At 37.9% G+C, this 14958-nt stretch overlaps 1 protein-coding gene across 1 annotated transcript in view; it reads left to right on the forward strand.

The window, feature by feature from the left end:
• ZNF704 (zinc finger protein 704) overlaps window positions 1–14958 on the forward strand; it is a 91456-nt gene that overhangs the window by 18358 nt on the left and 58140 nt on the right. The window contains exon 2 of the mRNA XM_039702753.1: window positions 611–858. Coding sequence (XP_039558687.1) covers window positions 611–858 — 248 coding nt within the window. The remainder of the gene's footprint in view (window positions 1–610; window positions 859–14958) is intronic.

Genomic DNA, 14958 nt, shown 5'->3' on the forward strand with positions numbered 1-14958 from the left:
GCTGGCAAAGAGACAACCTGGAGTTGATCCTGGGTGTGTGTCCCTGCTCTGTGATGGCTCCTCACAGAGATCCTGCTGCTATCACTTGCTCCCCTTTGCCTTCTGGCAGATGAGTTGGATCATAGCAAATTATTTTACTGCTCCTGGAAAACCCCTTATTTACAAATACAGCTTTTAAAGTATCCAGTATGTGGCTGTAGGAAGCACTTTAATTTTTTTGTTATGTTTAATCTGGAAAAATTCTGACTTTTTTCCCTGCAATTTTAGGAGAAAGGCAGCTAGGATTTCTTTTGCATAGCTATGCAGCACAGATGTGTGTGCATTAAAGACATGTTGTTTATAATCTGGTTTCTGACATTCTAGTACAAATACCTTTTTGATTTAACATAAAGAGATTGATAGCTTTATCAAATGGACAAAAATTGTTTATTTTCCTGGCTAGTCTTCAACATCTTGAGAAATTAATGGCCGTTTCAGAATTTATGAAGGACAAAGAAATGGTATTCACTAATTCAAATAATTATTTAGAAGCAAATGCCTGTGGGTAGTGGGTTGTTTCCCATTTTAGGCAAATTAAAGGAAAATTTAATAATTGCTTTCAATTTTTCAGGCAGCCAACATCAAGCGTGAAATGACCTTCCATGCATTTCAACAGGAGGATGTTAAAAATGACATCAGTCGAAAACTGCCAGAACAACAGTTTCTCCTGTTTACCACAAAGGAGGAAGATTTAAAAACAGCAGAGACCAAAAAACTTAACAGAGCTCATGAGTGTGAAAAGGAAAACACACGTTCTGTTTGTCTTCTGGAGCAGAAGCGCAAGGTTGTTTCTTCAAATATTGATGTGCCTCCAGCAAGGTGAGTTTGATTTTTTTTTTGTGTTTTGTTTTAAGCTTTATTCCTTTTTCTTCTCTGTCATTTTTTTAATGGGACATTAGATCCAAATTTGTAAACAGAACTAAGAGTAGTGTTTGTGCCCAGGCAGTCTGAAGTCAATCACAACTTTCCTATTTGAGAGAACTGCTGGGAAATTAAAAACACCTGTAGCAGAAAATGAGAGCATCTGTAGAGTAGGACTTGCTATTGCTTTTGCATTGTTTTTGCTTTTAGAGTGTGCTGTAGCTGAGGTACTTGGAGGAGAGGATGTGTCTTAAGAGGAAGAGATTGTTGACTCAGCTTCACCCTGAGAAGTAATCTTCTAAATTAGACACAGAATCATCTTACCTGCTAGCAATTAATTTTTCAAATTTTTTACTTGTCATACTTGGAGACACTTTCTACTCATTGGGTATTCTGTGTTGCAAGATGACAAGTGCTTTTTCTTTTTCTTGTTCATGTTAGCATCACTGTGTCTGTAAAGATTTCTGCTTAATCTGCCTGGTAAATTTACTTGCACGTAATTCAGTAAAAGGCCTTTCAAGTTTATGATGCTACTTTAAAAATTTGTAGTCAAAACAAATGTTTAGTTTTTCAGTTTGTTTGCTTTCTGAAAACCAACATAACCAGCAGGTTCTATCACATCATCCAGAACAGGATCACTTGATGTTTTTCTCTGGCTGTCAAAGATGTCCATGCACTGAGTCCATGAGCATTTTTACAGGATTTTCCCCCCATATATATGTAGTAAAAAGCTATGTATTACAACCTTGAAAATGTTAGGGTACTTATTTGAGATTTTCAATAGTAATCAACTTTGTGATGTCTGAGTGCCCTTCTCATTCATCCTGTGTGTCTCAAAGCAAATAGGATCACAAGAACATGTAGGTCAGGAGGGACCTCAGGAAGTAACCTAGGCTAACCTTCTGCTCAAACCATATGTTAGCATTTCTATTTAACAACTCAGGCTGCTAAGGTACAGGGTTTAAGTGCATTTTTGTGTGACTTCATGTAGATAATCTACTTGAAGTAGTAGTCAAGCCCTCATTTTCTGTAGCTACAAGATCATCCTTCCTTGGAGGGATGGATATATTTTCCCCAATGAGCTGGAAAAGAGGATGAATAAACATCTTTAATGCCTTCTTAAGGCTAATTGTGACACCAGTTGTGAGCACAGGATACTTAAGATGATAGGAAGTAAGTTCACTTACAAAGGTGTCTTCTAAAGTTGTTTTTTCCATCTGCATGTATTTTGTTGGGGGCATAAAAATTACTGTGTTATGTTGTGTCTTTTCAGACATGCAGGTTGAGCTCCAGCATTAGCAAAATTAATGAAGTAGGAAAGAAACCTGGAATTTATGCTGAATTGCATAATAAACATTTTGGTCATTCTTGCTACATATTTCCAGTCAAGCTCAAGTTTTGCTTTGAAGCTGAGGTGTTATTGGGCCATTTGTCCACAACTGATGGGAAAAACACTTAAACCTTTGTTTGGAGATCTTCCTAAATATTTGCTGTTGTAATGAAGGGGAGCACCCAGTCCCTCTTCCTTGGCAGCACAGTTTGATCTCTAAGTCACGTTCTCCAAGAAGCCTCCATCCATTTCTTGCCTCTTTCTAGGTCCCTTCCAGTCTTCTGTCTAGGACTGTGCTGAGAGAGTTGTGTGTTCCCCAGAGGTGAATTCCTTGTTCCTTTGCCTGCTGCAGGACTCATTGAGTAGACTGTTCTCTCTTCTGATGATACAATCCACCTGCCTTTGCAGATTTGTTATACCCAGTTCTGTAAGATCATCTTGAATTAATTAGATAATGTTTACAATTATGTGGGACAAATAAGGATTTTAATAGGGCCTTAATTTCTTATTGCTACATATATCCTTTTTACAAAACAAACCCCAAATTTTTTATTTTGTAAAGAGGGTGTATGTAGTAATAAGTGAAAGTGAAACTTGTTTTAAAACCCTATTTTGTTTTAAAACTTTAGTTTGTTTAAAACCTTATTTTGTTTTAAAACCTTAGTGGAACTGAGTGGAACCCATTTCACTTCAGATGCCAAAGTGAAAGATAACGTAACATTTTGCAGTATCCAACTAAACCCATGACAATATTTAAGTGATATTGAGACAGAAGTTTATCAAAGCTTTGGATTCATTATTAGCAGGGGCATATGAGTATGTCCAAAAGAGCTCTGAAAAAGTGTTTGCAAAAGAGCTGCTAAAGAGGTGGATAAATTTATTTCACTTTTCCCACAAAATGAAACAAAGGCCATCTTTTCTTAGCTGTTTTAAGGATCTCAATGAATAAGAATGGAAATCTTTGTGACACACTGTATCTAAAATAACTAACAGCTCAGCAAAACACCAGCATAATGTTTCTTGGAGGCATTCAGCTTCAGAGCTTTCATTATTGCTTATGGACTCTGACATTTTAGAAATGTTAAAATATCTTTGTGTGCCAGGTAGTCAGGTCCATGGAAATTATAGTAAAATAAATATTTCATTGGATGCAGAATTTTTAAGTTGGTTGTTTGCATTTTTATTTCATCTTGTGGAGATACTACAGATGTTTATCTCTGTGTTATGTCCTGTACTGGAAGTGTATTTTGGATTAAGACAGGAGGAGATCATGACTTTTTCATAATGATTTTTATTTTTGGAGTGCAAGAAATGAAATGACAGTTAACAGCATTAATTCTTCCCTTTTCAGATTTCTTCAGTTGGTCATTTTAAACAAAATTTATCTGATCTAAATCATGTTCCTTCTTCTGAAATGCAGATAAGCATAAATGGAACTGTTCAGCTTGAGCAAATGAATTATTTGATATAATGAGGAAACTTGAATTTTTTATTTTTCCTTTAAATATTGAATTTATTGTCAGTTTTGATGCATAAAGAACTGCAGTCTTGGAAAAAGTGGTCTGGCTTTGAACTGCAGTTATCTCTGAGAATTGAGATGTTATCTGTAGAAGAGAGAAAAATACGCTTTTGGTTGATCTCCAGTTCAAGCAGCAGCAATCAAACACAGCCAGATCCATGGATCTGAGCAGTGAAAGGCCATTTTGTAAAAAGAGAGCGGTATCATTGTGGGACTAATCACCTTGTCTGGTGGGCAGAAGCAGGCCCAGGTTTGCCAGTATTTCAGACAGCTACCTCTGTAGAGGTCAGGTGTAATCAGAGAGGATGTTCCCAGCAGGCAGAGGTGTGGAAGTTAACAGGACCTTCTTGCTCATTTATGTTTTCTTCAGTAACTTACCATCATGGACACATAGTTCCAAATCACGTCAAAAAGAAAAACATGAAAGAGCCTGGACTGCTGATACAGTGGGTGTGAGGATGTGAGGTGGGACCCAGTGCAGGGAATGGCTTCTTCCTCCTGGAAGAAGGAGGATAGAAGGGTGGGTGGTGCAGAGCAAGGGATGAAGTTTCCTTTTTTTGAGTAAAATGTGAGAATAAATGTTGGAAAAATGGTGGTGGTGTTAAAGGCCTCTTGAGACTGAAGTGTTTTGACCAGTGGTAGCTAGAAGCCCTTCAGAACTGAAATGCAGTAGTGTCAGAGGGGGTCCTTTCAGGTGTTCCCAAAGGCAGTAGGCATGCATCACTTCTACCCCTCTGATGGGTAGATGCATTTGAATAAATCAACAGGTTTTCTTTTATTAGTCTTCTACTGGATGACCTCAAAATATTGTGAAATTTGTATTGTCTTCTTGATACATCATCCTCATTTTCCCCAGCCCTCCTGTACTCTGTTTTCTCTGAAGAAAAGAACAAGATAAATTTTCTAACTGCCTACATAGTTTGTGCTGCTAAAGGACAAGCCACAGCTAAACATCTGTTGCTTAAACACTTCCTTAGAGTTAAAATAGTTATTGTGCAATAAACCCTCGCTGCTGTGCTCTTCATTTTCACTGCTGTTAAGCAGTGACATTTGCCATGACAATGATATATTGCATTTTACTGTCTTTAGAAGCTTTTATATTAAAAAAGCTGCTCTATTACTGTGAAATTAATTTTTATTCCTGTACCTATATTTTATCTATTAATTAGTTTCTAATTTAATGGAAAAACATATTAAATAAATGAAATAAAGTAAATTAAATACCTCTAAGAATTCTCTCCAACATTGTCTCTTTAGGTCTTTGTAGAATAGCTACAGAAAGCTGGGGCAAAATGAATTTCAGTCATGTTTCCTGACCATCATTATAAAGAAATAGTACAGATGGTGATGTATTTTCATCCCTAAATTATTTTCTTGCCTGGTCTCTCCAGGAACATAGCTCTGGGCAGCCTTCTGATTAGAGTGTGTTGTTGATCTGTAAGGCCTGCTGGGCATGATTGATTATGCACCATGCATTCCAATGGAAACATTTGCATATTTTCATAGCCAAAACTCTCCAGGAGCTTGACTTCAAGATCAAAAGCAGTATCTGCTTAACTATGATAACCTCACTGGAAGGACTTCCCAATCTGCTTGTAGAGGAAAAAACCTGCTGATCAAGTTGTGCTTTTCTGTTTACCCAGAGGTGGTGTTTATTCAGAGATTGTCTTCCATTATTTTTCTCCATCTGTTTTAGACTAGTCCCCAGTTTTCTTGGGGAAGCTTCTTTCCTGTACCTCTCAATTTTTGCTGAGGGGATTGATGGGGCAGTTTCAGAGGGCATCCACTATTTGCTGGCTGCTGAGGATTTTCAGCTTAATTGAGTTAAAACAAAAGGCCAAGAAATTAGGCTTGCTTCAGAGTCACTGGCTGTAGCTCTGTGAGCTTCTGAGCCCTCTAAATTTCCCTGATAGACCAATAGCTTTTCATGGAGGTGTGACATTTTCTCCTATTTTTTCACAATCCTCTTTCTTAAGTTTCATTTTCTGTACTCATGTTACCTAGAAACTTTGATAACAGTTGTTTTTATAGAACAGAAACTAGTCCCAGTGTCATTCCTCTATTTCAGAGTTTCTGTAAAAAATCTGATAGTTGGTAATACCATGCATTTAAAAGTAGCTTCTCCAAACATATACCAGTGAGTTATTGAAGTAGTAAATTGTTGCTTTGTTTACTACACTTGTTTAGTTAAATGTGTGCAGCTTGATTGATTTTTACCAAAAAAGTCAGTAAAGCTTGACTATATTTGATATTGAGGTAGTAAACTCATGTCTGGTCTGGTACAAAATGGTGTGTAGTACCTTCTAGGATCAAACTGATGGCAGAGAAAAAAAGTCTTAACCAAAGAGCAATCAGAGAATGGGTCTGTGGGCTTATTTTGAAGTAAAAACCCTATGTATTCTTGATGCTATTTTCTAGTGCTACATTTCCTGTGCATTCTAAAAGGACTGTAATTATCTTTGGAGCTCTGGATACCTTTCATTTGCCTGCAGTATGCAAAAGCAGTGTAGCAGAAACTTCTTTGAAAATGGTAGATTAAATTGCTATTAAAACTTTGCACATAGTTTCTGCAGAGCCAAACCACAACTCCAGAAGTCACCTTGCACATCTGGAAGGCCATCTTCAGGTTAGCTGCCTAGGTGTGCATAGTGTTTGTTGCCATGACAGCTGAACCAGCTTCCATGATGTCAGCATTCCTGACAGCTTGCAAACTGCTGGAAACTCACCTTTCAAGAGGTGAGATGCATCAAGTCTCAAACATGCTGGGGAGCAAAGCAGGCCTGCCCTATTTTAGGTTGACCACTGGGAGGGTTAATCTTGCTATAAATAAGCTTGTATTTCCTAGCTGGTGGTATGGACTCAGGCATTAGCGTTCACAAGTCCCCACTGCCAGAGCACCACAGCAATATGCTGGATAGGATTGTTTATTGAAAGAAGTATAGCATTCCCAGCTGTAGAAAAATGTGTTCTGAAATTGTGCATAATGTATCTTTATTTTTCAGTGGACATTTTGTCAGTTCCCCCATTTCTCTCCTTTGTGCTGTGCTGTGTGCAGATTTGACACTTGCAAGATATTTCATACTTGACTGTGTTACTGGTGTCCCCATGACCATCATGTTCAATCAGTTGCAGCTTCTAGAGGAACCAGTTATCTCACCAGTACAATTTATTTTCATCACTTGGCTTGGATATGCTGGATGGCCTATCCAGCAGGATTCTGCCAGCATAATTTTCTTTTTAAAGCACAAATTTTGGATTAGTTGACATTTCTCTTGAGGTATTTTTCCCAGTAATGTTTAAAGCAGAAGGAGTATTAATCTCCTGAATAAAGAAACATGCTCTTGCTCTTCTTTACTTGTTATGTTTCATATTTGATAATGATTCTCACACAATGAGGCATAATTTCAACTATGTGTGATCGTGGCTTTTGAGCCTGGTTTACCATAATTTATTCTGTGAGAGCAGATTGTGATTTAACAGGTACAGACCTAACAAGGATAGAGCTGTGGCTTACTTCTCATGAAAAAGTGACTCTCTCTTTGGTGGGACCTTTTGTAGAACCTGGTCATCATTTCTGAGTTCATTGTTCCCAGGTTTCCATAGTATTAATATTAGAAGAGGGAACTTAACACCCGCTGGTGACTTTGGCCATCTGGATTTTTGTACAGTGTTAGTTTCCATTTTTTAACTGTGGACTTGCTATCCAGTGAAAAATACATTTTGTGAAAAATTCATGGTTCAATTAATTGTGGTAAAGCTAAGTTGTTCTACAGCCTGACATTGGAGTCCGTATTATTATCTTCAGATGGAGGCTTTGCTTGTGCATGTGTATATATATACATGCATAAATAAGTTTCCTATTTCTCTAGGAAATCCTGTATTCAAAGGACTTCTTTGAAGAACTGTCTTTATCTGTTGAAATACACCTACTAAAAATCTTCTTCCACTGGTAGCCAGTACAAAAGGCTACATAATTTTGTCTGTGTGGTGGAAGTTGCCGACAGACAGTGATCTCATTACAAAGCAAATTTCAATGAATTCCTCAAAAGTGGCACAGAGGAAAAACATGTCCCTAATCTGCAGCGACCATTAGGCATGGGTTGGTGAAGAGCTGCATTCAGTCAGCACTGCTGCTCTCTGTGTTGGCCATTGATGTGAATGCACGGCTTGTTCTCAGCTCTTCAGTTCCCTTAAAAAATGGAGTGTAATTTCAAAACACTTCTCAACAGCAGGCAATATTCAATAAGAGTAATTTCTTTGTGGTTTGTGTTAGCTGTGGCACAAAAAAATTCCTCTTGAAATGCCATCTGTGCTGAGAAAAAGAAAAAAGTCAATGAGTACATGGCTTGTAACTTGTGTATCTGTGAAAAACGTGCAAGAATGGGCTACTTTATATATGATTGTGCAGATTACACACATCATAGCTAGGTTCATAGCTATAATTTTATTTAAATGCTGTAAAACTAAAATGTTATAGTTTCTTCAGTGGTATTTGATGTTGTATCACTGAGGTCATCAAAAACACAAAGCCTCTCTTTCTGAGAGAAGTCATATCACTGACAGTTATTTGTCAAATATATTTAGAAGTTTTTGTCTTAACTTAGCATCGTATGCATGAAAACGTTCATTTCACACATTTTGAAAAAAGGAGATAGGTAGTGTAGCTTATCTCTTTTCTTAGTAATATGCTTGCATTGTGTGTATGAGGAGTTATAAATATGTTTTTATATCCCTAAGAAAACTACACTACAATGAAACTCCTATTACTCTTATTCATGTGGTGTGATAGCTGTATAAGTGGTTTGTATAGAAGAAAGGTTATTTTAAGATGTCTTTCATTAATAACTATATTAAATATTTATATTATTATTTGTACACATCAGATACCTGTTTTGCCTATTACTACTTCAGGTTTTTGACAATTATGGTGTTGTCAAAGAAGAGAGCACTTGCAAGATATTTCTTAAAATACCAGTATCTAGATTTTTCTGAAGGGCTGTTTTTATTTGAAGCAGAACCCCACCTTCTTGTGGTTTTACTAATCTGCATCGTTTAATATAGTCTATAACTCTTTCCTCTCAAATCTCCGATCATTTTGAGAACATGGTGAAACAGGAGTGATGATAAATACACAAGGTGTGCATAAAGCCTCTACAAGTTTTTGTCAGCTGTTAGTCTTTCAAAAAAGATGCCATCTGATCTTGTTACTGAAGCAGCACTGGGTAATATGGTATTGCACCACACCTGTACTACATGTGGAAAGCCTAGCTCCATACCTGGATACACAGCTGCTCTTTGGAAGCTTGCAAAAGTTTAACTTGATCACAGTTTTCTCGAACCAACAATAAAAAATAGTTTCTGTTCTTCAAGTATGATAGTCAAGCTCAATACATAAACAGCTTTGCAATTTTGCATGTGTCTCTATTTTAAATTCTGCCATAAGAATTCCTGCAGGTGGTCTGATGCTGTGACATCTGCCCATCTGTGCTTGGTACCCAGTGACCAGAACAGAGGTAGTGGCATCTTCAGAGGACTGGGGGACACTGTGCTTAGAATCTGAATTTCTACTACTAATTGTCCCAGCAGAAAAGGTTCATCCCAAAGTACTTTGCTTCTTTGCTCTTCCATCAAATGAGTAAAATGAAATTAGATTAGAAATTTTTCTAAAAATATTTAACATTCCCAAGCAAATGTATTTTTACACTCTGCATAAAACTAACTTTTAGAAACATTTGTTTGTTCTCATTTTGGGATAAAACATTCTCTCTTAGTGGCTGCATGTGTGATAGCCTCCTTGGGGAACTGAGCGGAAAAGTAAAGAATAAAATTGCCAAAATTCAGTAGCAGAGTTTCCTTAATTATACATTATACTAAATTCTAGGTATCTGGGTGTTGTCCTTCCTTCTCTCCAGGGGCCTACCAGAAGCCCACAAATGCTGGACAACTGAGCTGTGTTATCCTATGGAAATAGTTGTCCTCTGCAGCATCAAGACCAGCATACTGCACTGAGGCTGCTGCTTTGTTGACATATGTATTTTTTTATAGTAATGGCAATATTCCAGATGGCAAATGGAGTCAACAGCCAATTGATGCTTTTAGTAAATTATTCTTATATTGTAAGTTGTTGTAACTGCTGCTCCTAATTTGATTTGGTTTGTTACCCAAAACTTAATGGCTGGCTGTTTGTTTGAGGAAGAACAGAGGGTGATATTTCCATGAGTAGCAGATGTACTGTCATTATCATCAGCTTTATAATGCAGTGTAGAGCATGTGTTTAGGTAATGCTTTCCCCAGGAAAACCTCTGTTAAATACTTTGTAGTCTTAATCTTGTATGTGAAGGACGTTTTTCATCCCATCCTGTGTTTCCAAGCTTATGCTCCCTGCTGTGTATGTTAATTTGGATCATGTCTTTTGTTTTCATTGTGTATGTCCAATTGGTTCCTCCATTGAAGGCAGGCAGTGACATAAGGTGTTAAAAAGGCACTTAGGACTTTCCTATACACACACACAGTGCCACATACTGTGCTGTCACCTGATGGCTTCATGTGAGGAGATTCCTCACTTGGCTGGATGAGGAGGGAGAAGATGATGAAGAGGGTGTGCTGGGCTTATTTTGAAATTTCTTTGTAATGAAACGTGTCTGAAAAAAAGGTTTGATGTCACTTCCTTATAAGCCTGTGTTGACACTTCAAAAAGAATGTTTTGGCTGCTCCTTCCTAGCTTAACTCCTCACGACTGCATGCTGAAGTCACGGACTGTTCTCAGTGCCCTCTTGGACTAAATTATTTGTTCTTTCTCTCTAATAGAAAGGCTATTAGTATGGGGAATGTTTATGTTATCTCTTTCTTCTCAGTGTTGCTTAATTTATTTTATATAATGGTAGTTGCTTTTATGGGGTTCACTGGGCCCTTGGCTCCAAGATTACAGATGAGTAGTTCTCACAGTAAGTGAAGAGTAGCTATTAAATAATATGTTTATGGATGTGTATACACACACACACACACACACACACTTTTTTTTTTTTTGAAATTTGGGGTAAGCATTTGTTTGGTGACATACTTGAGTGCTTATCTCTAGTATCTAGAGAAATGTCTTCCTGATATTTAATCTTTCCAAATTAATGTTTCTACTTCAAGTACCTATCTAGAGTACTTTAGATCACAAGAATAATAACAGCAGTAGTAGAGATCTAATCAATGTTGAAAGCCCTTTAAAATATGTCATATAAAAAGGCTTGTGGTTACACGTATTGTATTTTGTGGTATATATTTGATGATGATGTTGACAGAAATCCAGGGTATTACTAAGGAAGATACATTACTCTCTTACTAATCTCTGAATAAATTATTTGCAGGGGAATGCACAATTTTGTGATTTTATTATGTTCTGATCTCAGTAAGAAGCTTGAAGAGAAAATCTGCATTGAATGTATAGGATGTGTCTTACCAAACTAGATACTAGCCTCTAGTATTGCATGTATAATAAATCATTAACATTAAAGCAGTTCAAAACCAAGCTTTCACATCTTGATTTAAGACATAATAAACATGTCTTTTATTGGTCCTACAGATAGAAGCTTTGAATTGCATTATGCAACAAATGTTCTTAGTTATCTTTGGTTGGGTTTTTTTCCCCTTGGGATTGGATTTTTTTTTTGGCAACCTGTTGTGCAGACATCCAAACTGCTCACAGTGTTAATTGAGTTTGCCTGTCATTATTATGGCAGAGGAATATGAGAGACAGCACTTCTGCAGTGAGGAGTTGGATTTGAGAGCCAGGGAAAAATGCAGTTGTTGTGAAAGAAACCATGACGACTCAGTAGATGTCCCACCTAGCAGTGCTACCCATCCGTCTGTGGATTCCTTCTGTGGGACAAGGGTGGAGGTCTCAGCAGCTGCTGCCCTCAGTCATGGTTGCAGCTAAGCCTCCAGAGCAGTTGGAGATTCTGGCCTCATTTCACCTCCCAGGATGGAGCGGCTGCCTGGGTACAGCTGAGGAGACTCTGGCTCCCAGGTAGTTTTTATTGTATATGCCCGATAAAATACAGCCCTTACAACAGGCTGCAATTCATGGAGTCCTTCAGTGTCATTAGTACCTTTTAAGTACTGTTGTCCCTTGTTACTTGCCTCTCAGTGATCTTAGAAACATGGCTTGCTTACTTGCTACAAATGTGTCAGAAACAGGAAATATGGAAGATAAAATCTTCAGTTGGACTTCAAAACTGAAAGCACACTGTCTTTCAGTTCATTCCTATACTGAGGGCAATTTTCTGTGCCATTTCTGTGTTTCTGCCTTTCTTACCTACTTTTTAAAATTAAAGCTTGTCTGAGCTAAATGTATCCCTTGAAATCATGAGCATTCAAAAAGCATCTGGACTAGAGTGCCCTCCTGCTTTGTAAGATCGGGCTCACTGTGCTCTGCAGCTTGCCACCTTTCACTGTGTATTCCTCCCACTTGTTTTGCCCAGGTTCCTTCTGGGGGTATGCTTCTTCTCTAGCAATCCCTTAAGACCACCACTGACTCTCCAAACCTCACCTTCTTTGAAATACTTGTCTTTTTTCATGGTCACTCTTCTAAACATTCCCTTTAGTTCCAGTGAGGAAAATTTATTTCTTATGCTTCTGTGATGTATTCTATAAACTGTGTATAGAATATGTTGTATTTTGCTTAATTAAGGGATAACATAGTTCACATATTGGGTACTAACTGTATTTGTGTGCCTGGAAAAATATCCAAGCAACCTTTCCCTGCCCTGCCACATTGTGAAGGAAGGCTTTTGAGAGCTGTGCAAGCTCATAGAGGGAAGGAAGTAGCTGGGAAAATATCTGGCTAACTACATGCATGAACCCAGTCATATTTTTTTTGCTACTATTTTCATGAAATGATTAACATTTGGTATGTGATTATACCCATTTTTTATTTGGGAGAGAGCAGTGAACAACAGACAAAAGTTCAAAATCTGCTTTGGTTAGTGGGAAGTATCTTCATGTCTGTGAGCTAGCCAAAACTAACAGATTTTAATAAGCAAGGGCAGATGTGTATACATGCTAGGATATGTTTTTACACAACATTAAATCACCAACAGGATAATTAAAATTTGCTGAGTAACACCTGTGGTGAGGCCACAAACAACATGCACATTATTTTCTTTATGTAAGCAGTGAGGGACAAATTGTTTCCTATTTCTGTAAACAGTACAACCTAAAGAAACCACTTGACTTTGAAGAAGCTTATCTTTCTAACTACAAACAAACACAACAAATATAAAAAAACCAACAAACTAAAAAATGCCAAACACAAAATCCCAAACCAAGCCCCACAAGCCAAGTGAAGGATAGACAGCCAAAAGCCTGGAGAACAACCATTCTGAACACATGGCTAATTTCCTCTGTTCCTAAACCAGTTTTGTCAGTATATATTGCTAAGTCTAATGAGTTGGGTTTGTTCACACTACACTTAAAACACACACACACACATTATCTCTAGACAGTGACAGGAACCTGCCAGTCTGCCAGTTCTGCCCAAATGCAAGTGGGTATCTGTTATGGAAATTATGTTTTATGGGCTAAGAGTACCTTGCTTCCTCCCAGAACCCAAAACTAGGCCCTTTTTGGGCTACTGGGAAGTGTCATTCATTGTAATGCAGTAGGGCAGCTACCTGTGGCAGACGGGCTGGAGATGGGAGTGAGCAGTGCCATGGTGTACATGAAGTGGGCTGCTCTTGCTCTGCTGAAGCAAAAGGACTCTGCTGCTGTGCAGCCTCCCTAGCTGATTTCAGTGAAAGCAAGGTGTGACCATCATCTGCAGTACCCAACTTGCAGAGAAAGATTATGGAATCAATAAAAGACTTTACAAAAATCTAGGCAGTAATTGATAAAGATTTCCCTTGGAACATATCTATGTGTATGTGCATAGAGTATAAACTCTATATGCTAGAGTTTTTCTTGATGGCAAAATGGGTATTCTGTTGTTGCTGCAGAGCCTTGCCCTGTTGATGGAGAGAATTGATGTTGTTTTAATGGAAAATATTTGAACAGATTTTAACAACCTTAAACTCATACCATGTTCTGTTTAAAAAATATGCCCAAACTCTATCGTTTAGGATATGCATGACTGCATATTTATTCTGGTATATTGCCATATTTCCTGTATCATCAGCCAAATAATTGCTCACTTACTACACTGGTAGCTTAAATACTGTTGCCTCAGAGATGTGTTTAGAAGATATGATAGATACTGACATAATACGATTTATAGCATTGGAATGAATAACCATAGGTTAAAAATCCTCCATGGGGCATATAGATAATGTAAGATAAGTAGTATTTACCCCTTTTGATAACTGTTTGTCTAATCTATTATTCAAAGCCTGTACCTGTTGGCATGTCATCATTTGGAAGGGCAGTCTGTTCCAGGATTTAAATATTTTTTTCTGCTGTAATTTTTTTTCCAATTACATCTAAAACCTTCATTGTTTTTGCATGCATTGCCTCTTCCCCATGCCCCAGTGGACATGGAAACAATATAACCTTATTTATTTATTTATTTTCTCTGCCATAGTTTCACATATTCGAAGTGACACCATATATCCAATTGCTATTTAATATAGGTTGCATGAATAAAGTTGAAAATGAGCATCCCATGGGTGATCATCCCATTTCATTGTGTCATAGATGTTCAGGCTATGGCCTTCTGCCAAGGGTAAGGGATTGAAGCACCCTCTGGGAAGCTGGGGTAAGTTGGGATGGGTTGGAATGGGGATGGGATTGACACCAGTCAGCACAGACACACAGTGGCAGAAACCCTTGAGCACAAGCAGGAACCAAAGATGCCTGTGGTTTTTGTGTTGCTCATGAGGAATTTTGTTTGTCATGCTTTTTAAGCATCTGTATTTTTTCTGGTTTTATTATTCTTTTTCCCCCTCTGCCTCTTTTCTCCAGTTTTAACACAGAAGGTAAAATAGTGGTGGAGAGGATTAGAGGAGCTTCAGTGCTGGTTGAGTACCTGTGTGAGGTTAGTGGTAGAATAACCAGGTGAGATTGATGGCATTTTAGTGTGCTGATACAAGTAACCTCTTCTGAAAAGTGAATCCAGCCCTTGTTTTTCCACATTGATGCGTTGTATGGGCACAGCTTGGAGTTGACCCAGTCTGCTATAGTTCATGTATGGTTGGAAGCCAAGAAAAGCACTTCTACCACCAAAGAATGG

The sequence above is a fragment of the Passer montanus genome, unplaced genomic scaffold, assembly GCF_014805655.1.
Source record: "Passer montanus isolate IOZ18808 unplaced genomic scaffold, ASM1480565v1 scaffold16, whole genome shotgun sequence".
NCBI classification, from domain to species: domain Eukaryota; kingdom Metazoa; phylum Chordata; class Aves; order Passeriformes; family Passeridae; genus Passer; species Passer montanus.